The 25,132-nt window shown below is 36.3% G+C and overlaps 1 protein-coding gene across 5 annotated transcripts in view; it reads left to right on the forward strand.

Moving 5' to 3' along the window:
• MARCHF1 (membrane associated ring-CH-type finger 1) overlaps positions 1 to 25,132 on the forward strand; it is a 204,377-nt gene that overhangs the window by 82,019 nt on the left and 97,226 nt on the right. For 4 of the 5 annotated variants that reach the window (XM_072334317.1, XM_072334319.1, XM_072334321.1 and 1 more), the window contains one exon: positions 1,657 to 1,865. The exons of the other annotated variant lie outside the window; for it this stretch is intronic. Coding sequence is in view for 2 of the 4 variants with exons in the window: in XM_072334319.1 (XP_072190420.1) it covers positions 1,767 to 1,865 (99 nt within the window). In the remaining 2 variants the exon portion in view is untranslated. The remainder of the gene's footprint in view (positions 1 to 1,656; positions 1,866 to 25,132) is intronic. 5 annotated transcript variants of the gene reach the window in all.

A 25,132-nucleotide genomic window follows, 5' to 3' on the forward strand; every position in this document is an offset into this window, starting at 1 on the left:
AGTTAAACTTTACCAGTCTGAGATATGACATTTCTTGTTTTTGAATGCTGTCAAAGATACAGTTGCTTTGATAAGTGGGTTCTTTTATTTTCTTCCACTGGATTTATATTTAAAATTCAGAAAAATCTGCCTGTGTTAACATGCATTCAGGCTGACTTGGACATTAACTGCAAATCAATGTCATTAATACGAATATATATCAACAGTGCTTTAACTTCTCACCATGTTGTTCTGTAAGAAAAAACGTAAGCTGTTTGTATTCAGTAGTTACTTGGGAGAATTAAAAATCATGGAATCATAGAATTGCTTGGGTTGGAAAGGACCTTAAAGATCATTGAGTCCAACCACAATTTAACCATACTACCCTAACAACCCTCCTTTAAACCCCGTCCCTGAGCACCACCTCCAAATTGTTTTTAAACACATTCAGGGATGGTGACTCAACCATGCAAATGCATGAAAATGCGATTGTATAAAGCTAGATATGAAGATCATTTATCCCAAGAAAGAGTAATACTTTTCTTAATTGACAACATATTAAAACATAGTTGGTGTTTACTCTGTTTATTTTTCCTTGCTTTCATTCCTGTGTTATTTATACAGTGCTATGGATTGGATTTCTGATCTTAAATGTATCTTCGCTTTTTCTAAAATTAAAATCAGTTTTGCATGAATTCGTAATTTTTATCAAGACTAGTTGATATGTTAAGAGGTACAAATTATATAAAAATTTGTCTTCTTATCTGCTTTTGTTATGCTGCACCTTGGATATTCTGTTCTCTATTTTTGGGGTAGAGGAGATGGTGAATCGTTTTTTTTTTTTTGGTGGGTTTTGCTTTTTATAACAGAGAGCTGAAGCTGTTGGATGGGTAAAGTTCATGTAAACTAAGTGTTCAGTGCAGGTGACTGCTGTAAAGATATGGGTCTGCCTTTGGCTTCTTGTACCAAGCTTGCTTCTGGGGGTGTCTCAGGAAAACAAGAGCCCAGCAAAGGGTTAACATTTTACTATCAGCTTCAGAAAGGCACATTTGCAATTGCTCCCAGTCTTGTCTTCATTTTTACACCTCATTCACTCAATGCTGCTCTTCACTTCAAGGCAGATCCTTTGACCTAAGCAGATTATTGTAGACGCATGAAGGACACAGCAAGCTCTCCGTGCTTTTGAAGGAGGAGATTTTGACTCCAAAATAGGGCACTAAGCTTTTCAGCCTTATGCTGCTTTACCTAGTCAGCACAACGAACGCGGTGCCTCTGGGTGCTTAGCGGACTCCTGTGGAATCAGATGGGAAACAAAAGCAGAAGTGGCAGCCGCTGCAAATGTGGGAGTCTGTGCCATTAAAGGGAAGCGATTGCTAATAAGGGCCTGCGAGACCTAGGTTTCCTTGGTTTCCATGACAGTTATTAGGTAACACAGAAATTGAATCGTCTCCTACAATGCTTTTGAGGGCTAGGGGGGAAAGGGGGTGCTCTAGGGACACGGCAGAGGAGTTACAACTTACAGCAACTCATCACTCTGAGAATGTGAAACTCTGGATTATTACACCTTACTTCTTTGCTCATTTGTGATTTCAGTTTGCTTTGCTTTACGTTTTTTGAAGGAAGATCCTGGCATATGCTACACGGTTTCTCAAATAATATTTTCCCATTTTTATTTAGAGCTGAGCTTGGCAAAGCAAGGATATGAACAATTATACAGGTGGGCTTCACAGGGGGAGTGAAGATATAAGGCATCCAATCAGGTATTGGCAACCTGCAGCACTGTAGAAATGCCCCTCCAACAGATTTCTGTAGTTCCAGCGCGGGAGACTGCCAGCAATGGGAGAAGTTCAATGGGCAGAAACAAAGAGAAGAGCAAGGAAGTCGAGGTAAGAGAGAGGCTTTACTTTGGTACGGTAGAAAAAGTCTGCCTTTTGTAGCCAGTGTTTCTGGCTCCTCAGCAGGATGCACTGTGCTGTAGATGCAGCCTGCTTTAGCACGCTGAATCAGGCTCCTCTGAGAACATCTCAGCTTTATAAGAAAAAAGAGCATGCTGGAAGAAAATAAAAGAAGTTACAAACTGCACTGGGGAGTGGGGAGGTTTTAACATTTTTATTTCTGTGCATGTAGCCCACTACTGCTGACAAGTCATTGTTCCTTAAAGGTTTCAAGTAGCAGTTGCTTTATTATTGGTTAGATGAAAAAGTAGCCTTAATAAGATTCCTATCTCTGCTTAAAAACAGCAAAATACCATGTTAAAGCCTGCCTTTCTGATGTGCATGTGTCATTCATAGCAAATGTAGGCATGAGCTTAGCAACTTACTCTTTATTATCATTTAAAAAGCATCAGTGTTTTTTGATTCATAAATGTAGTAGTGTTCCTTAAGTATTGTATGCTGTTGTTCCAATTAAGAAATTGTAGGTTCATATTACAGTTATGGTTAAAAGAAAAAGTACAGAAAAAATAGTGCCATTTTCTAATGGTACTTTTACAGGTAGACATTTCTTTGTATAGTTTGAACATACAAGACCAAAAAGAATCTCCAACAAAACCAAACATCCCTCCCCACTCCCCTGAAAAAACAAGCAGCTTGTTTCTATATGTAGCAGTAGATGTACGTAACAGGCATCTGCTGTTTCTTGTCTCTGGTGTTTTATTTATTTCTTTTCCCCCTGTTGCTGTATGGAAAGTAAGAAACTGTAAAAAAATAAGTGATTTTTTTTTTTAAGTATTATCTTGTGTGATTAGGTGGTAAGCTGCGTCCCTGTGTTTTAACTTACTGTTGTGTGGTGTGTTTGACCTAGTTTGCAGGAAATTGTAACGTTCAACACATGATTGATACTCCTAGCATGTTTGATTGCAGAAAAATATTGGTAAGCTTGCAGACTTTTCATTTAGCATGCCTTTTTTTTCTTTTTTTTTTTTTTCAATATTTGGCTCCGACAAGTTCATGGGTTATGGTTATGCTGCTGTTGTTTGAACACCTATGTATAAATGTTGTCCTTATCTGGAAGTAGTTACTTATTGGTACTATTGACATCAGAATGAATTGTCTCGATATCTCTGTTCTGAAACAGAAAGCTTTTGCTTTATCTTTTTTTTTTTTTTTTTTCCCCTAGTGATTGGTTAAGGGTCAGGGTTCAAGTGGAAACTGTGCTTTGTATTGAAACTTAACATTTGAAAAACAGAAGCATAAAACATAGCCTTAAGAATGCATGCAAAAATACAAAACATGCTCATGGCTTAAAATTGTTCTCTAGCATTGTAGCTTTGGCTTGATCAGTAGACTCATCTGGGGAATGCATGCAACGTGTACAGATCAGATAGGTCTGGTAGTTAATTTAGCGTGTGTAGGGGGGAATTGTGGAGCATTTGAATCAGAAGAATAATTTGATATGCTTTTATTCATTTCCCCCCCCCCCCCCCCCCCACCGTGGACTAGGTTGTATGCTTTTGTTAATACTTCAATATCTCAGTGTACAGTTGTACAATCAATAGGTAAACAGGTTTAAACAGATGTTTCATTAAGAAAGATTATCGTGATGGAAAAATAATACATAATAAATGGAGATGCTCACCAGTGTTGAAGGCTTGCTGTAAACTTCACAAAGGAGTGATTTCCAGAGAAAGAGATCCTGCCTTAGTGGTAGTCAGCCCTTAAATGAGATCTGGGAGAGGTGGAGCCAAGCTCCACCCCTTGCAGTAGCACAGCTGAATTACCTTCACCTGCGCTCCTGCAGCTGACTCATTGCTTGTCTTAGGTGGTCAATCAGAGGTTCAGGTTGTGATCAGCAGTTTCCCATACACTCAGAAAAAACGCAAGAAACTTTTCTCATTTTTTTTATAAATTATATAGCAAAAAAATAGTAAAATGGCCTGGTTGGCTAAGCTTGTGGAAGTTTTCTTCCTTTTAGAAGAACAATATTAAATAACAAACAAACACCCAGCTTCCAGTTTGTCAAACTGTCCTCCACTGGCAGAGCTGAATCCTACTGCACAGAATCATGCTCCTCCCTTATGACTATCAGTTATGCAGAGTGATGGACATGGTAGCTCAAGTATTATACTGTTTTTCACGTAATACCTACACCTTTAGTAAATTATGAAGATAAAGTTGTTTTTGTGGATGTGCATTTGGAATAGTGAACAAGGCTTCTTACTGTCCTGAAAAAACTTCTCAAGCCTATTGAAATAGTTTTCTATCCCTGCCTTTCCTGCACAGCATGGTTATCACAAAGGGAAACTTTCTTGCTTTTACCCTGCGTTTCTTTGTGTTCCTGGATATACTGCTTTTCAGTTGCTCTGTATTCATGTTATTCACTGATCCCGTTTGTGTGAGTACCTGCTCCCTCTGCCTTTCCACTAGTAGGGATCTTGAAGTGAAAAGAAATAGAGAAAGAAATTAAATGATCATTCTAGGGTGGTGAGAGCATCGTCATGTGGAAAATTGAAGTATTTTCCAATTGCTAGGATAGCAGTTTTTAGGATTGTGTGCCAATTACTATTGCTGCTTGGGAATTTTACATGAGATATCCTTATAACAGTGTTAACTGTAAAGAAGTGTTCATCTTCTGTCTAATTGCAAAGCTCTTTGCAGAGAATGGTTCACCAGGTTCACAGTGAATTACATAGATTTGTATGAATTAAGAACCTCTGTTGCATATGATTCATGATGCAGCTCATTTTATAATGCTCTTCTATAATTACAGTTGCTTGAATACATGTTTTATCTGAAAGTTTTCACAAGGGACTTCACACTCTTACCAGTGCTTTCCAAATGTTGTGAATGCGAAGTGCAATATTTGTTATGGGCCACTTCATTATTAATTATGGGCCATAGGTTCCTATAATGAAAAAAAACGATGAAAGTTAGGAATGCCAACATGATAATAATGTCTGGATAGTCCTTCTATACTACATCCCTTGTTTGAGAAAAACCTTTTCTGCCGTCAACTCCTGTAATCTTTAGTGACTTGCCTCCTCTGTAGTTACTGAAGTTGTAGTTAACAAGAGCTTGTGTAACAAATGTAACTAGGAAGCTTCAACTGTAGTCTCAAGACAAGGTAGCTTTTTTCCATAATGAAACACTGTAAATGCTGAAGTGTTTTGTAACTTGTTACAGCAGCACTGTACTATAAGTCCGTATGCAAATACAATATGGCTCTAGGAAGGCTTAACACTTATTAATGCTATTGGACTTGCAGTGAATAACTGAACATGTTGTCTATCTTATTCTTTATTAATGCTGTTGGAAAAGATTGTTGCAGTAAGGAAGACTGAAGTGTAGAATATTGGATGTATTTGCACCGCTATGTAGACTTCTTTGGTATTCAATAGATAATTCAGCTTGATTCGGTATTTGAGAAAAGTCATAGATATACATCAATACTTGTGATTGTGTTTCTGTGATGGAAAAAAACCCACACAGACTTCTCTTTTTGGAAGAGTTTGTTAATAAAACTTTTAATCAAAGTGAATTAAGTCAGTGACCAAGTAATCAAATAATGCTATCAGGACTCCAAATCTTTTAGTTTTTTAAAACATTGACTTGATTGCATTGGGGCTACATAAATAAATGTTCCCCATTTGGTATTTGTATAACATTTAAACCATTATTCCGTACCTGCTTTTCTTTATTCTGGTAACACGGGCTGAAGAAATGAAATGTGTGTGTTTTCTGAATAAACATATTCTTGTTTCTCAAAGAATATGGATGATGATATGCTTGCTCTGTCTCATAATTGCATTGATTTGTTTGTGAATATACACTGTTTCATAAAACAGCCTTTTTACATTGTTTTGTGTACACAGTTGGATTATTATTTTAAGGTGAGATTAAGCACATAAAAAGTTTTCATACATAAAAGGTTGGACTGGGTAGCTGAGTGAAGTTTAGTGAGCTTATCAAGAGAAACTAACCTGGAATTTGCAGGTGTTAAAGAACAACTACCGTGACCACTGTGCAAAAAATAAATGTATGCTCAGACTGATAGTAGTACATTTATAAAAGCACAGTTGCACAAGTTACACAATCTTTTTAAAAAGGATTAGCATAATGACATGTTTTTGATGAACTGTCAGTGAGAAGCAAAAATGATTTTTGTTTACCTGAGAGTAATTGTCTCAGAGAGTACGAGACAGTGACAGACACAAGGCAGTACTTGACAGGTTTACCTTACAAGAATTTTCTTTAAAAGAAGAAAAAAAAAAAAAAAAAAAAAAAAAAGAAAGCCAAACCCAATGTCCTCAAGATATTATAGTACTTGGAATTTAGTAGTTAGTATTAGCAAGCAGTGATTTTTCTATGGTATTGTTGCTCTATTTTTAACTTTGAATTTTCATGAATGAAAAGTACAGCTGTTAAATTATCATTAAATGTTGATTTTTTTTTTTTCTACTTGTGCCTACTACATTCCTGTAGTCCTAATCTTGTCTGATAGAAGTGATGAGGAACATTATTTTCCTTCATAGAACTTCATAGTGTGTAATAAAACACAAGGAGGAATTTTCTTTTTCTCCATCATATGTAAAAAATGAGTGCTGCTACATTCATTTGTGAATGTATCTGATCAAATGCCTTTCTCTTTCCCTTTCAGATCCCCAACCCAATGTTTATCATACTTTAAATTAAATGTAGTTCTGCTTTGTGTTATGGAAGAGGCATAGGACTTCACTTTCTTTTTCAGTAATGATTTCACATTCTGCCATCTCCAAGGCAGAAAGACTACAACTTTTGAGAATATAAGTACTGTCCAAGTAGTATGTAGACATTTAGGGAGATGGTACAGTACATTAGATTTGAACCTGTTATTTTTACTGTGATGTTTGTACCTTTTAAAAAAAGCAAATCATTTGATTTTTTTTCTTAACCTGATGTATGTCCATTTTATTGTGGTCTGCTTGTGTGTGTGTATGTGTGTGTGTGTGTAAACAGATCTTCTTTTCAAGTCAGAAATGAAGCTGAAACCTAATGGTGATTTCAAATGCCAAAGTAGAGTAGCTGCTAACATTTACTTTAAATGCCAGACTAGGGTTAAAGCTAATATTTTCCCTAAATCTTATAAACAGGTTAAGAGATGTTGTCTTGATTTTGAGTGGTAGCTCAGTGTTCTTTATGGGAATATATATATATTTAATAGGTACTCTCATGTGATACTTGCTTAACTTTAAGCAGATGTAATGACAGATAACATTGTAAAAAACATTTTCTTGCGTGCTACAAGAAAATACTTACACATCACTATGAAATTATTTTTGTGGCAATTGTGAAGCACAGTGGTATTTGATACTCAAAACCTGTCCGTAATTGGAGAAAAATAGTATGGTTTTACATGTCTACCTTTGTTTTATTGTCTTATAACTTAAAGTCAAGCAACACATTGGATGTTTTAGACAGGGAATCACAGTGCTTAGTGTAGTTAAATTTGTAAATGGCTTTGATCACTTTATCAGAATGGAAAATCAGAGTGATTTGCCAAAATTTCACTGATATCAGTGCTAATATATTTTCATTCATTCTCTTTTTTGCTTTTCTTTTTTGCATGTCTTGAGGACACCGAATAAATGTCTTATAATTCTAGGAAATTAATGAAATAATTTTTAATATGGATAACAGATGTTTGTGTTTTTGGTGGTGATTGTCTTACATTCTGCTCTTTAATTTTCATAATTATAATTTAACAGCTGAATAGGTACAGTCATCTATTACCTAACATACAGTAATGCTGTTCCGGGAAGTGTAAGGATGTTTGTTTTCAAGTATAGCTGTGTCTAAAGCACCATAAAATTCTTGTCTTTAGGAGATTTAATTTTCATTCATGTTGAGGAAGACGGGGAGTCATGGGTTGAACTCCAGCATACGAATCTGCTTGTTGACACATACTTTGACACACGTTTTTTTTTTTTTTTTTTTTTTTTCCATGTTTGAATATAACACACCTATTACTCATGATTTTAAATACAATAGATGATGAAATCTCTGACCATGTATTTGTCAGTATTTCCTGGTATTCTCAGAAGACATAGGGTGTTATTTTTCTTTTCTTGACACGACCACTGTTTGGACAATCATACTTGGCTTGCGTGGAAATCCACCTGTATCTGCAGTTATAACACACTTAATGCTTGCTGGTGATGTTTTTCTGTAATGCTGTGATAATAACTGCTGTTATTACTTTGAACTGGAAATTTCATGACAGTAAGAGAAAAGAGAAGTGTTACTTAACACAGGTTAGGTTTGTTCTACTAATTTGGGGTACTTTTATCTTTTTAAAATTTCTTGTGAATAAAACCTATTTCTTCTGCTGTCAGTAAGAAAATAGTTTTCTTGGTGTGCTTGTAGTAGCTTACTGCAAGATACTGCCAGTTCTTTACAGGCTGCTCTTCCTGATAAGACTGCATAAATGATACTGATTGCATAGAATGATTGTCAGGCCTTTTTTTTTTTTTTTTTTTATGAAAAGAAGATGGTAAAAGCATATTTCAGCAACTTGAGTTGCTGTGTATTGACTGTGTGTCAAATAGCAGTATTGATTTTAAAATTGGTCTTCTCACTAATAAAGGACTTGAAGCTTAAGATTTTGTATCTCTGTAGCTTGTTTCCTGAACTCCTGAACGTTTATAGACAGGACTTAGAATCTGCTGACACATGTGTTCTGGTGTTGGATGCTCATAATTCTTTTTATCTTTGAAATTCCCAGTTCCAATAAATTGAAAATCCACGAGAGTGTGAGTGCCCTTTCCCTCTCCTTCTCAAAAGCTGTTTTCAGTTCAGAACACTAGGATTTCACTATGGATTTTCTTCTAATGTTAGTTTGAGATTTTATGAAGGAAGCATTTGCCACACTAGAAAGTTAATGTAATTTTTTCCTGCTAAATATTTGTTGTTGTTTTTTAAATAAATAAATAGGAAACCTATTAAAACAAACCAACCAAATGAAATAATCTGACATCGTTTCCAATTAGCGATTGTTCTGTCTTCAGATATAACCTTCCATTCACTTGAGCTTCATGACTCAGATCCTGAATTATGTTGAAGTAGTAGTTGTGATTGAGCTGGTTTACTAAATCAGTTCTCGTTTCTAAGTCTGGTGGCTGAATGGGGTTATATGGAACTGGAAGCAAATCAGGAAGAAAACACGCTGGTAATTTGCTCCAGGTATTATTCATACTGACTTCTATTATGAACTGTTGCAGATGATGCAATTCAAACAAAAGTTATCTGGGACAGGGCTTAGTCATCAATAAAGCCTGCGTTCCAAGACTCTTTTTAGAGGAATACTCTCAAATCTAAAGAGCATTTTAGCATGCAGCTGTTGTGGTCACATATAGCCACAAAATCTTGTTCTCATTAAAGGCAACTTACTGATGTGGAGATTCAGATGATTTCAATTATTCATTTAGTTAAGGAACATCAGGAAGGCTGAGAGACTGTGAGTGTACTCCCACCTTATGAAAACTTGTGATGCCAGTACTACAGGTATATCCATTTTGTCTAAGTCTTGCAATCTGAACAAGAAGAATTTTTAAGGAAAAATCCTGTAAGTTCTGGCTACCTTAAGAATGTAGTCCACCAACATATTGATTTATATAAAAATACTTTTATGCTTATATTTATTCTTCTTGATGATGGACAAAATAATACTGAATTTGACTCATTTTATTTCTAAGGCAGATCAGACTTTCTGTCACAAGATTTTAATTGAGCTCATTTTAATAGTGAAAGTGAAAAACCCTTTTCTTTGTAGCACAGGCAAGGCTTTCTCCTTTAGTTTTGAATTGGACTTTGTTTGAATGGAGTTCAGTCTGCTGTGTTCTGCATGCATGTGACTCTGTGTGGGACTTCAGCACAAGGGACAGCGCCCGTGGCCTCCTCTCTCCCGTTTCTTAGCTCTTGGTTGATAGGTTTATGTGAAAGCTTTATTATTTGGGGGAGGTTCTTCCTTTAGTTTTGTATTATTTTTGATTAAAAGAGAAAAGGCAAGATTACGTATTGAGGAGTGGAATGTACTAGGTTGGGATTATTTAAATAAGAAACTGGTTCATAGTATACTTTGAAGTAATAGTAGATCACTGCACTGTTTTCTGCGCTTCTCAAGAGTCATGAATAATTTATCATTACCTTAAATTGTGGCAGCAGTAACAGTCTGCAGCCAATGGAAGCACTTCCTTGTTCAGAATGTGGTTGTAGACTGCATCCATATTGTGTAATAAGACCTTTCAGTCATTACCATGAAATCTGTACCTTTTATGAAACACTTTTATGAGCCAGATTTGACCAGCTATACCATCTTGAGTTTATAGAAAGGTGAGAGTGTTTTAACAACAGTAATTAGAAAAATGTCTCTTAGATTCAGACATCTCATCTACTTGTTCTATATTTTACAGCATTTTCATGCTGAAACATTTTAAAGCAGTTGTAGTGTAATGCCACCTTGATTTTAAAGTTTTGTTTCTCTTCTTTGATTTCTTGTTGCATCCTTGATTTTAAAAGCCAACAAACAAAAAACAACCCATACATGCTACTTATGGTCAGAAAATGAGGTTCCGCAGAACCTTAAAAGGAAGCTTCTCCAGTCTGTTCTGTACCATTACTGAAGCAACCTGTTGCCCTGCTTTCACTGGTTTTGTAGATCATAAAAAAGATACATATAACATTTCACCGTCCTGTTACCTGTTACAGTTCTAAGCAAGAAAATTTAAGTCAGTGCACGACTTAAATTTCAAGAATCTGCACCAAGTGCGGTTCAGGTTGGATGTTAGAAAAAATTTCTTCTCAGAAAGAATGGTGTATTATGGGCTGATTAGAGAAGTGGTGGAGTTGTTGTCTCTGGGGATTTTCAAGGAAATAGACATGGCACTGAGTGATGTGGTTTAGAGAAGGAAGCAAAATAGTGGAGTGTGCTATATCCCATGATAGATATAGCCAGGGAAGGTTGCAATTGGACAGTGTCAAAAGGACCAAACAGGTGTTTGTTCAGTTGCTAATGAGGGCTGTAGTGCTGCATGAGGGAGTGGAAGGTGCTGAACTGCATGAAATGGCGACTGCATGGGAGTTGTGAAGGCTCTCTTACTCCCTCTCCCAGGCTTTTGATCAAATCCAGCCTATTGCGTAGAATACAGGAGATGTGGTATAGATGTGGATGTGAATGGGTCTTCCCAAGCCCTGTGTCAGGACTGTCACACTTTGAGATATGTGGTGCCAGGAAGGCATGTTAGGAGTCTTGAAATCTGTTGCTTCTGCCTACAGTGCAGAAAGGAGGCCACAGCAAACATAGAGATGATACTGCTGTGAGCTCAGCCTAATGGCATGCCTTGCCTAAAGTGTGCTTAGAGTCTCATTAGTGAGTAATCCCCACTGTAAGCTCATGTCTGCAGGTAGCACTGTCTGACTCTCCTAAGCTGTAATGGTTGAATCATTCCTGGTTCTTTGCTGGACTTCATTAAAAAGTCTGCTCCAATTAAAAAAACAAAACAAAAAAAACAAAACAAAAAAAAAAAAAAAAATACATATCCATAAACTTTAATATATGTATATATTCTCACAGATTGCATTATCAAGCTAATTGCAAGACAGTAGATTTTCAGAGAAATTTGATATTGTTTCTTAGTAACACTGCCCTATGAATGAGCTTAACGTTCTTTACTCTGAGATTTTGTAATCCAAGCATCTGTTACCAGTAAGGCTGGATGGAAAATTTTGAATTATTTGGAAAAACAACAACAAAAACACACCACAAACCACAGCAAGAAAATGTTGTTGTAATTCTGCAGCAAAGTAACCTTATGAAAGCTTGATTTCACTTTAGAGTAAGTTACAGTGTGGAAAAAATACATTTTCTATGACCTGCAGTGAAGTTACAGTGCAAAGTTTCTTTTCCTGTTCTTTTCTGTGGCCTTACTAATTGTTCCACCCTCCAAATTACTGTTTAGAAACACTGAAAGTTGGAATACTTTAAGGAAGAAAATATCACAGAAAAGAAATACAGATTTTTTGGGGGGTTTCCTAGCTCAGTTTACTCTGGCAAGTTTCAGTGAATTCTTTAACTGTGGAAGTGTTCACTACTCCATTCAGTGTCTCTCCTGTGGATGATAGATTGATCTAGAAGGGGAATGTGCCATGGGATAGATTTGGGACTGACTAAACTGATGTAACTGCAATGCAGATCATTTGTGTGCTGTAGAAGAGGTGGGTATATAAACATCTAAATGCTAACAGGTGTTTCTGTTGATTTCAACTGTCTTTTTTGGGATAGGTACAAAAAGAATATTGAATGAAGTGCAAATCCCTCAGCAGGAAAGAATTATAAGCATTCCAGTGACATATTTAGGTTAAAGGTATATGAATATAAATACAGGAATATATTTAAAAGATAGATGAATATGCCTAATATTGAATATTAATGCTTGTGTTGCTGGTTTTCCTGGAGAAATGATCCACCATGTGCTTCAGCTGGGTGCTAGTTAACAGATGAGATTTCAGATGATTTAAGAAATTAGTGAGGCATTAAGCATTTGTTATCTTGCTCAGTTTGAATCCTAGTTGATATTTTAACTAAACCCATCTTAGCTGAAGGTAGACTGAGATTTTCTTTCTGACTAGGAAGGTTAAGGAGTTGTGTTGGGCTGTAAGAGGCAGGTCAGTGCAATACTTAATATCTGCAGATACTTAGATACTCACGTTACCTAGGTTAATCTTTAAACTTCTCATTCTATCTAAACTTTTTCTTTTTTTCTTTTTCTTTTTTTTTTTTTTCTTCCCATTTTTTTCCCCTAATGGGTTTTAGATGCTTTACATCACTGCTATCTTGACTTCATCAATGTGACCGATCATTTCAGGTTATTAAGTAATGTGTAAAGGAAGTGCTTTGGCTGTAAAATGAGTTCTGAAAAAATGTTAAAATAAATCTATTATGTGCTAAGAATTTCTTTTTGGTGTGGCATATAGATTGCTTTTCTATCTATTTGAGCTTCTTGTAGGGTCTTGTCCTTTATGTTAATCCCAAAGGGTTTTATTTTATACCTCCATGCAGCTACCTGGTGATAAAACTTCAACAAAAGGCGGCTGTCAGGGATTGAATAAAAGCACGTATAGAGTAGTCACAGGTCTGTAGAAGTACTGTTGTGAGTGACAGAGTCTGGGAAAAATATGAACCACTTGAACAGTCCTGTACAAGTTTAATACGACTTTTGATTTAAAAAGCAAAAAACAAAAAAGTTTTGGAAAACCTGGGGAATGGTGATTGTTTCAGGATAAAGGTCGTGTTCTACTTTGTGCACAAAACAATATGGTACTTTTACCAGATGTCCTCATAAAGTTAGTTATAATTCATATAGTGTTAAGGCCTCCAAAAAACACATTATGAAACATTGGCCTTCACTTCTGCACCTGAAAATAATGTCTAACGAGCTATGATTTGTCATGCATGTAAAATTGTGGGTATAAAAACAGCAGAGCGTGTCATAATGAAAATCAATTCTAAACACTTTGAGCACTCGATAAATGTGCCATAAAATTCATCTTACACAAAAGGAAATAAATGCATAGGCAGTAAAGAAGTGCAAAGCAGAAGTGTTTGTAATTTTAATTTTTTTTTTTTTTTTTTCTTACTAAAGAACAAAAGGTGTAAAAATCTTTCCAAAAATCCCCCCTCTGGTGAGCTAAGCAGCTCATGGACGGTGCCCCTTGACATCAGTGGCCGTAATGATCATGTGTTACTATAAGTTTGTACAACTTTAATAGCATTTGGGACTAAAAATCTGTGGCTTGAAGGTACCACACAAGTGAATTAAATGTGTATATGCCTGCAAGTCCCTAAAGTCTGACTTGAGTACATAGAAGTCTCTGCCATGTATAGTAATTATCTAACATAGTTACTTTTTCATGCTGTTGTGGACATTTGAATATATTTCTGCAATTGCAATTAGTTTTTTTTGTTGTTGTTGTTTTGTTTTGTTTTTAATATATATATATAAAAATAAATATAAAACTGTAATTTCAATTAAGTCTGAATTTGTATATAACAATTAATAGCTCATCAAATAATTACGACAAGATTGAAAACCCTATTTCACACCAAAAAAATGTTGAAGCTTGTGATCAAGCATTTTAGTATACCTGCATTGTTTTTTACCTATTAATGTGTGGGAAATTATTTGCAAAGATTTAAGTCAAATCATTACATTTTGCTCATTCTGCTTACGTGTTCCTCATGGTTTCTTAAAGCCCTTACCTATTTGGCTTTTAGAAATGAAACTTCCTAATACCTAGTACTCTCCTACTTTCAGTTCTGGAGTAAGGGATTCATGAAGAAAAATAACTTATATTAAATCTGAAATATTACATAGCTGTTAAATACAGAGATGAAATACAGCATGCAGTGTTATATTTGCAGAATAATAAGTAGTATTTACATTCAAATGATGTTTTCTGACTGCACAACTCTAATAGAGAAATCTTCAGACTTGAAATAGGATGAAAGTTCTCTGGATCCTTGATCATCGCTCTTGATGGTCCAGTCCAGTTCCCTTTGCTCAGAAGAATGGTTTAAAATGAGATGATGGCTGAGAGGGCTCTTATTAGCACTTCTTATTGCTGTTGAATATAAGTGGTCAGCCTAAGTTGTCAGTTGTCTCATTGGTTGCATAGCCCTAGCTAATCTCTGATTTTTTTCCTGTATTTCAAAAGCCACATAGTTATTGTTACCTGGGTAACTATTACTTTATGGTCTTTACTTACAAATTTGTTACAATGATGTAAAGCCATAGAACAGGATAAACCTTCCAATTTAGTGATTTGGGTAAGCTTCCCAATGGTTAGTTGTGTTATCTGCGGCAATTATGTTTGTTTTTTGGGCATGTTCAGACCCTGTGTTTTCTGAGAAGTACCTTCAGATGAGTATTACCCTATGTATACAGGTATGTGAATGTATTTATTCCTTTTAAAGAAGATTGGTAACACAAACGAATCCATTTCAACAGATAACAATATCTACTCTTACTGATGCTCAGCGCTTCCCATTTTGAGGATATTTTTAGCTGCTAATGATTTTGCTGGTCATTAAATGTTTGGCTTAAGTACTCTGTGCTCTCTGTAATACTTTCAGAATACACCTTAAAAACTTTCATCTTGCTCTCCAGAGTTTATTATTTAAAACCTTTAAAGTTGTTTTGCTTCCAAAATGCAAAAGACTGTCATGCCATTTAACAGTAAACAACAAAAATATATTTGGATAGGTACACCAGCAAAATTTACAACCCCAGTAAATTGAGAACACATTTGGCATTCTGCTACAAGTTTAATTATATTGCACTGGGAATGTAATACTGTAATCCTTGCTTCAGTTCCTTTTCATGAGTCAAAAACAAAATAAACAATAAGAGAGAATTCAGCATCATGTGAGATACTAATAGAAGGCTTTAAATCTTTAAACTAGATAGTATTAAACTTTTCTAACCAGATTAGACTATACACAAAAAGTGCAGTTTCTTAAATCCCCTCACTGCTTTTTCAGTGTATCTAATCACAATATAATGTTGATACTGCAAATGTTTTCAGTTTGCTCATTTATTCGTAATTACTGTACATAACTAGAATGACACCAAGAAGTACAAGCAGTTCCTGCTGAGACACATAGTGGAAACAGATGAAGAATGATGAAAAAGACCTGGATGGGGACAGTGAATGCACCCTTAGAAAATTTGCAGATTACACCAGCTGGAAGTGTTGATCTGCCTGGGGGTAGGAAGGACCTGCAGAGGGATCTGGACAGGCTGGATCACTTGGCTGAGGCTAGTTCAGCAAGACCAAGTGCTGGGCCCTGCACATTGGTCACAACAATCCCAGACAGTGCTACAGGCTTGGGGCAGAGTGGCTGGAAGACTGCAGAGCAAATGGACCTGGGGATATTGGTAAATACTCAGCTGAATATGAGCCAGCAGTGTGCCCTGGTGGCCAGAAAGGCCAATGACGTCCTGACTTATATCTGAAATGGTGTTGCCAGCAGGAGCAAAGAGGTAATCATCCCCCGGTACTCCACACTGGTGATGCCACACCTCAAGTACTTCATTAATTTTTGAGCCCTTCACTACATGAAAGACTCTGAGGCCCGGGAGCTTGTCCAGAGAAGGGCAACAAAGCTGTTGGGGGATCTGGAGCACAAGGCTTATGAGGAGTAGCTGAAAGAGCTGGGATTGTTCAGTCTGGAGAAGAGGATGCTCAGCGGTGACCTTATCGCTCTCTACAACTATCTGAAGGGAGGTGGGGGTCAACCTTTTCTCATGTGTAACTAGCAATAGGGCAAGAGAGAATGGCCTCAAGTTGTGTCAAGGGAGATTCAGGTTGGCCATTAGGAAATAATTCTTCTCTGAGAGAGTGGTCAGGTGCTGGAATGGGCTGCCCAGGGAGGTAGTGGAGTCATGAACTCTGGAGGTATTCAGTAAATGTTTAGGTGTTGTTACTAAAGGACATGCTTTAGTGGGAAATATTGTTGATAGGTAGATGGTTGGAATGGGTGAACTTGTAGGTCTTTTCCAACCCTGGTGGTTCTGTGATTCTAAGTTCAAGAACATCACTTCCCCTCACAAAAGATTGAAGTCCCACTGGAACTTAGAAAAGTTGAATCAAAAATAGTTAGTTTAAAAATTAATTATTCTTAACACATTTTACAGGGTTCCCTTCTTTTTCCATATGCAGAAAGCAGTAAATGTTTTGAGATTAACATCCCTGGGAGTCACTGGCAGCAGCAACTTTTTCATTCCCCCATGGATAAACAGCATGGTGTTACTGAAAATGCTGACTGAAATGAGGGTGTTTTCTGTAGATCCTAGAGCATCAGAGTAAGGAATAAGTAGAAATAGGAAGGAAGCGTTGTTTGACCTTTTGTATGTTTTCTAGTTAATTTCAATGTGATTTGCTATTTGTAATCCATAATAACTTCTTTTCTCAATAATATCCCAGTTTCTAATTATTACTAATACACTACTGTTGCTGTATTATTAAGAGCAAGTGTAACATCTTTTTGTTAACAACTTTTTAGTTGTTAAAGAAGCTTTTCTGCTTGTTAAGTATGATTGCCCATGTTCTACCTGCTATAGGACTGTATTCCTTGTGTCACTGTTGCTTGTAACATAGCAGTTCAATTTTTTTCTCTAAATAAGGTAAATGGAGCCTTGCTCTTTATGATTGTGTGACTGTACAGTCAATATGAAGTAAGAGAGCAGAAAAATGCATGTAAAGCTATTGCAGAGTTCTGCTTCTGCAACCTGACCAGGATCACTGAAGCCTAGACTTTGAAAGTCAGAAGTTTGAGTCATAGCTGGTTTCCAGACTGCAACCAGCACAGTTGCTTTACTGCCTTATTTTCTGAATGTGATGTGACCCCATAATCTGTACAGGAACTATGATGACAGAATAGCAAACCAACAGCAAGAATAAACTGGGCCTGCAGTAGTGAAGATTACAAAGGTATCTTTTAACTTATTATTGCTAAGTTATTGCACCCTATTTTCAGGAACTTAGGCTCAGATATACCAAAATATCGTGGTGCCCAAACTGACCTGATGCAGGTTTAGCTACTGAATCTCTTCAAAAGTCTTGAGTGTGAGGCACAGCCATAGAAATTTAAAGATGTTTTATAATAGTAGTTAAAGGGGCAGATCTTATTTCTGTTTTCCTTTTTTTAGGAAGCAATAAAGTGCATTTGATAGAGGTGTCCTACAAGCTTAACATTGCTCTTCATGTTTACTAGAATTCTGCAACCAGAGAGCAGGAATAGAGTTAATTATTTAAAGAAAGAGTAATGTTTATCAGGACACTAAGTTCTTCATTTTAAAGTTATTGTAAAATACATTTTTTTTTTTGTTTTTTTGAAAAAGTAGTTTGGAATGTAGACTCTGTATTGAAGGAGCATACTGAGTGGATTTTTTTTAAGTAGGAAAAACAGTAAGAACCTATTTTAATTGGCCCATGGTAGCAGACTTCCAAGAAACTAGATTAGGTATAATTGTCTTGGGAGGTTAAGCAACCCTCTTATCCCCATTAGTGTACTTACATAATGCATATTTTAATACCGTCTCACAGTAAGACTATGGGTAAACCATATGAGATATGCAGATTCCCAGTGTTGTCTTTTCTTTATAAAAGTCTCAGAAGAGTTATCACATTTCCTGGAAGTATGGTTTATTTCCTTACCCTCTTTTTGATGTAGCATGTTACAAACAGTTTTAATTTTCCCACTGGCTTAGCCTCATGTATTTGGTTATTCTCAATGAAGGGAAAAGGTACTGTGACTAACTGGGTTTTTTTGGTCTCTTGGGAAGAGGGTTGCTCAGCTAATTAATGTATGGTCAATCTGCTGGCAGAAATTAGAAGTAGAAAAAGAAGGATCATGATTTCATGGATTTTCTGTAGGGGAGAAATATGAGATTTGAGGCAAATATATAAGAGAATCAGTTGTGGCTCTAACTTTGCTAGTAAGGAATGTATATAGATAAAAAGAGTCTTAAAACAGTTGAACAGGTAACATGAGTTAACAAAAATTTTAGGTTAAGTTCAGTGTAACTACATATTTGGCAAAGCACTTTTATTTGATTCTAGGCTGACTTTTAAGAAAACCACTGTGTGGTGATTTTTTTTCCTTTCTTTCTTTCTTTCATCCCCCCCCCCCCCCAAAAAAAAAGGGGGGGGGGGGGTTCAGATATTACAGTGGTTCAGTGTTTTCTGTGTTTGGAGGTACTGCATTTATTGCTTCAGAATGCAGTATTTTTGTGTGTGTTTGAAATGCTCAGAATATATATAAAACAAACCTTTTGGGACGTCACTACAGGAATTTGTTCGAAAACTTCTTCCTTTGATTTCTTTTGTTTACTTTGTTTTTACAACATATATTTCAGGAAGAAAAGTTCTGTTTTGGTGAGTTCACCTCTTCCTTAAGGGGAAAGGATATTCTCCAACCACGTTTAGATAAGAAAAAAATGTAAAACGTGAGGGTTTGGGTTTTTTTGAAGGATGAGAATAAAATATCAAAGATACAAGGCAGTCTGTTTTTGATGTTTTTGATTAATAAGATGAGTTATTTCTGGTGGACTGCATTTTTAAAGAGGGATGTATTAAGTGAAAGTACTGTGTGAGGTCTTACAAAGACATTTTGAGTAACAAACTTGTTTTTTTGAGTAGTTTATTTGTAGCTATGTGCTTTGCTTTGTGTTTGAGTGAGTAAGCTGTGTAGTGGTCATAGTAATACTTATTTTATTTCTTTTGTCAATATTCATGACTGTGAAAACAAGATAAAATCCTTATGTCTTAAATATAGAATTTACAAACTACCGTACAGAAATATCTGTAAATATTATTCTGAATAGTTAAAAAAAAGTTTCACGTACGTGTTTTGACCTCTCAGTCAGTTGCTTGCCTTTGGCTATGAGATCGTTATAAGCTGAGGCTCATTTACATTGGCATATGCTATCAGATGAGTTTAAACACAGATCTTACTTCTATGTGTTATTCTTCCTACTTCCACAGGGATGACTACATTAATATGTCTTCCTTAGTGTTCTCCAGTCTATATATGCTCTCTCCGTTACCTGTGAACTCTGCCACTTGTTTTACACAATAATTTGTTATTTCACAGGTCTCTTATTTTTTCCCCAAGTTTTGTATTTTCCCAGACTATAAACTCATGTAGAGTGACACCAGGTTTTTTACTTGGAGAAGTTCCTTATTTTCTATTCCTGTTCATTTCTTTTATTTGTACTGTTAAAATGTGAGACGATGCAAAGCAATAATTGTGATTTTATTCCTTGTGTGCAGTTAGTACTGTTTTACTAAATTCCGGGCACTTTCATCCATATGAGAAACAGTAGAATTGCAAAGCTATGAAGAGAGAATGCTATGTAGCTTGTGGATTTTTTTGAATGATAGATGAGAAGACAGGAGCTCATTTTCAAATTCTAGGCGGATTTGGCAGCATTTACTTTTGGTAAATGTGTTGTATTCAACATTTCACAGTGAACACTGAAAAAGGAATTCTGAGATCACAGCACCGTTTTTACTTGTTGCAATTGCAATACAACTAAATTCTGTACTACTTAACTATTTAATTCATGGTGCTTAACTGGGTAGCTTCACTGCCATCTTTATGGTTCCAGTAATGGAACATGGCAAGAGGAGAAAGTAAGAGTATTTTAAAATATCACTTTCTGTTGTTAAAACTGCTGGAAAAAAAACAAACAGGTTTTCCCATAAGCTCTGTTTGTTATTCCTGCTCCAGCCTCTTACCGCACTGTATGTAGACAGAAGTGTTGTGTTTGCATCTCATTACTCTTTGCTACTGTCTTGTGTCCACCTCTGTGCTATATGTTTCTTTACTCCTAGAGCATTTGTGGGCATAGTTGTGAGCAGAACACAGCATATGCAGTAAGGAAGGAGATCTGATCATATATACTGTTCCTCTAAAGCTGGGCCTCTTGGCAAAGTATTTGTTTGCCAGGCCAGATTTCAACTTGTTCTTCATTTCAAATCAAAGTTTCTCTTCTCTGAAGAGCTGCTTTCCTGCTGGATTGCACCCTCCTTCTGTCGGCTTTGAATTGGTTGAAAAATATGCCACAAAAAGCTATACTTCATTCTTTTATGTTTTTAAAACCAGAACGATTTCATGGGAAAGAGCTACCTGCCAACATTTAGTATCAGCTGAAAAGGTAAATATTTCAAATATTGAAGACTGTTTTTTGTTTTTTGTTTAAAAAAAACATGGCATTAAATATGATCTAAATTATAGATCTAGCTAATAGTATTTTTTTCATTTGAACAGTAGTTCAGATCATCACACAAGAGGTGTTACATGTTAATTTGTTTAAATTAGTGTAGGTGGATAAGTTGTTGGTTTCTGATTATAATACTGATTCTTCTGAAATTTAGAATGCTCTGCCATCTACTGTGTATTTGGTTCTCACTCTTAAATAGGGAGGGATTTATTGTTCCTTAGTCTTGCTAAGTCCTATGGTTATAGCAGAGAAAATATGGAAGTCCTTATAGAGATTTGTGTTCATGGAATGTTAGTTTTGTCCCATTTTCATATGAGTTTCTTTGAAAATTTTAACCTGAATTACGCAAAGATTGTTTTGTACTTTGTTAGAAATCTTTAATTCTTCAAATGCCCCTCTAATGAAGCAATGAGGTAGTGTTTTACTAATTACTTTACATGCAGGAAAATGGAATTTTCTATAAAAATCAGTTATCCATTTTCAGTATTTGATCAAATAAATCTCTAGCAGAAAAATGAGGCAAGGGAGGTATGTCAAGTGAGAGGCCATCAAAATGACCTATTCATTTCTAAATTAGGTTACTACAAGTGCTAATTTATACAGAGGTGAACATAACAGTGCCATCCTAGAAAACATTTTGCTTTTTTTTTTTTTCTTAAACATGAGCTGAAATCAAGTATAACAACAAGTATCACATTTATATAGGCATATTTGTCTGTTTGAAAGCCTGTGATACATGGTAGTTTGATTAATTAAAAAAACAAAAAAACAAAAACAACAACTGTAGCACTGGAAACTTTCAGAATTTTTTCCCCAAAACAAAACTCTATACTTGCTGGGAAAAATTCCTCGTATTTATTTAAATGTTATTGATGCCAGAGACAAATCAGTTTGGTTATTGACTTTGTTCTTTTCTACTAAGCTGAGAAATTTCTCGACAAAATGCTGATTTTTTTTTTTTAAATTATTTTATTGATTTCTGGAGCAAATGTTTGTTTTCTCTATGAAACATAAATTGCAGGATGTGGTAAAGTTCATGAAGTTTACGGTTTCCATAGCCTTCAAAAGTTGTTGTAAAATAGCACCAGCTGTGTTCTCATGGGCTTGTCACTAAAGTGCCCTGCTTGAATGTACATGATCCTTGAAAGTTTGGGAATGACAGATTTCACTGAGTCAATTCTGAAATTAAATAATATGGATTTGCTTAATTAGGTGAAACATAATCTTGAAATATGAGATTTTTACTTTCTCTCAAACTCAGAGAAATCCTTCTTAAATGCCTAGGCCCATATGTTCGTCATGCTGTGCGAAACTGTTCAGAGGGAACAAAGCCAATTAAAACTTCACATATCAAGTGGAACTAGATAGCTGAGTAAGATGCATGATTCCATGGGTTTGCATGAAGGATTTCAGTCTATAGCCAAGGACTAGTGGGTGTTTAAACCCAGCTGACTTTTTCTTTCTGTTGGCTACTGAAGAATTCCTGGCAGTTCAAGTAGGATGTGGTAGTGCTGCAATCCAGGATGAGCAGAGCTGTGGTGAAGACACTGTGCTGTGGGGATGTGACAGCGTGAACCTTAGGTGAACTAATGATCTGCTACTGCAAGTCTGGCAGCCCCTTCCAGGCTTTGTGAATTATGTACAGGACTGCTTTTACCTCCAGAGTGTGTTAGGAATAGAAAGGCAGGAATGTTACTGTGAGGCAGATTTCTTTCTCCTCAGTTATAGTGTGGAATAACATGTGTTGCAGAGGAGAAGAACAAAATGATGCTATATATCTGTGAAAGACTTTACAAATAATGCTCATGGTTGTAACATGAGTGCTCTAATAATAATGAAAATCTTATTGAAAGGTAAATATATATTTTATTCCTAGTAAAAGAGCCAGAGCGAGAGAATAGTTGCGGGAAGAATTTTTCCTTCCTAGTTCTGGCTGCGTGCATTGCAGTGAGGATTGCTCATTGCATAAATCCAGCAGGAGTACCTACAAGAAGCATCTTCCCTTGAAAGGGGCATAATAGTAAGAAGAGGTAGTAACCTGTATTTCACAAGTATCAAAGTGCGGAAAAAAATGCAACAACTTAACTCTAAGATTATACATGTATAGGGCATAAAGGGAGCTGACTTGGAGAATTTTCCTGTTCACTTGAACTGATTCATACAGGAATGCTTGAATGTTTTTGCACAAAATTTGCTAGTGCTTTAGGTGGGGAACTGATCTTGCTCAGGTGTGTTGTGGCTTCATATGGCTTTGTTTGTTCCTGCTGTGGCTTTGTTAGCAGACCTTTACAGGCTGTGGGTCCTGGCTTTTTGAAAATCACTTCCATGTAGATTTGCTTACCATCCATTTTATTGTTGACCTGCTTCTTGCCTTGTAACCCATGCAGCTACAGCCATCCTGTACTTCAACAAAAGGAAGTGCTGAGAATCAGGCTGTGAGGATGGCTTTGTGACAGCATCTGACATGCAGGTGATTCAACACTTCTGTGGTTAGTGACATCTGAATGATAGAGACTTTTTTGTGCATCTATTCCTGCTGCAGTCAAAACTATGATGAAATAGACTGGTTTTGTTTTGTAAGTTTTGTGGGTTTTTTAGTGTTTGTTTGTTTTCCCCGGTTTGTTTGATTTGTCAAATTCAGTGACTGCCTTCAAGCAACACTCAGTAATTTGCAGAATTGAAAGATCACAGTGTAAAAACGTGGAGCTATACTATTTCCACACTAGGAACAGTTCTTTTATTCCTGTGCACAGTTGTGCATGTACGATTTTTTTGCAACTCAAGGCTATGCAGGTTGGTTGTGAATAGTTACTTAAAGATCTTTTTCAGTAAATAACGATCTAAAGAATGTATCTCCAACCTCTTGGCTTACTAGGTCCACAATGAGTGAAGAGGAGTCGTCTTGGGCAGCATATACATGTTCTCTGAAAGTAATGCCTTCTGTTTATTTCTGTGGAAACAATACCAGATACAAAGAGCACAATGACACTATTTAATAGAGTACATTCTCAACTACAAAGCACCATTTTTTTTCAGCGTTTTCACCAGCATGAGCTGTGCATTTTCACCAGGGATGAACAACGCCTGCATGTTGCACATGTAAAAATCTGCATGTCCATCCAGAACATGACTTATATTTTAGACTGCTGTTGCCACTGCTGAAATGCACCACCTGCCACCTCATTGCACTCACATCCATTGTTGGGTCTCCATCAGTGGTCAGCAAATGTCAGTAGGTGCCATTTTTTTCTGCAGGGAGGAACTCAGTTACTCATCTTTCCTTAAAAGCACTTCCATGCCAGACACCACTCTGCTGCCTTTGTCTTATGGCACCAAAATGTGACAGAATATGGGTGGGAAGGTTCAACCCCTACCGTCAGAGCACCTTCCTCTGACACTGTGGGCCAGCAAAACAGGATAGGAGACATTACTTTCAGAGCAGCCTTTGTAAAATATATGATATTGTTTGTATTTCAGTGACAAAGCATTTTTTTCATATTTTTTTTCTTAAACTATTTTTTAAAAAGGAAAGAAAACCATGAAACTAGTGGGATATCTGACCTTGTTTTTGTGGAACTAAAACGTCTCTCTGGTTCAGTGACAGTGACTGGAATTCTCAGTGAGCTCAGAAGGTCTTCATCAGATATTCTTGATGAAATTTTACTCTTTCTGTACTTAGTCCTTGAAAATATTTTTTCACAAATATACATAGTGCTAAAAAGTGATGACATGAATAATGTATGACCGTGAAGAGAAGGGTTTTTCTTTCTGGTAAGAGAAGGATCATGATAGTCTGGTAAAGAGACAATCAGGTTTTTGAGTTGAATGTTTGATTGGAAATCTGTACATGCTTTTTAAAAATTTGCAGGTGGTGTATTTATATCAACTGAAAATAGCATTGCTAACAAATTGATAACTTTCATACAATCTTGAAACCTATTCTCAAGCTCCTTCATCAAAACAGAAAGCATGGCTTCATGTTCTTCATTGTTCAGAGGGACATACCAAAATGCCATCACTTGAGTCTGCACTGCACAGCATTGCCCCCCCCATGCCCTGGTTTCAATTGATGCTGATGGTTTGGATGTTGCTGAGTGAGCCACTTCATAGTGAAGAGCTGCCACTTTTATTGTGTAGGGCAAAGGGTGGGCTGCATTGCTATATATACTAGGCAGCATGTGGCCCACGGGCCATGGGTTGGACATGCTAAAAAGTTTTTAGCGAGTCCAGGCAAATAGTAATTTCTCTTCTGCATTTGTTTTACTGTTGACTTTCCTCCAAGAAGTGTAAGGAGTTAGAGAAACAGGATTTGTCTTGCTGGAATTCTGTCCATTCATCTGTATTACATCACGGTTCCCTGTTCTAGTTTAGATTTAGCTCATCCTGAAGTAATTT

The sequence above is a fragment of the Excalfactoria chinensis genome, chromosome 4, assembly GCF_039878825.1.
Source record: "Excalfactoria chinensis isolate bCotChi1 chromosome 4, bCotChi1.hap2, whole genome shotgun sequence".
In the NCBI taxonomy this organism is placed as follows: Eukaryota; Metazoa; Chordata; class Aves; order Galliformes; family Phasianidae; genus Excalfactoria; species Excalfactoria chinensis.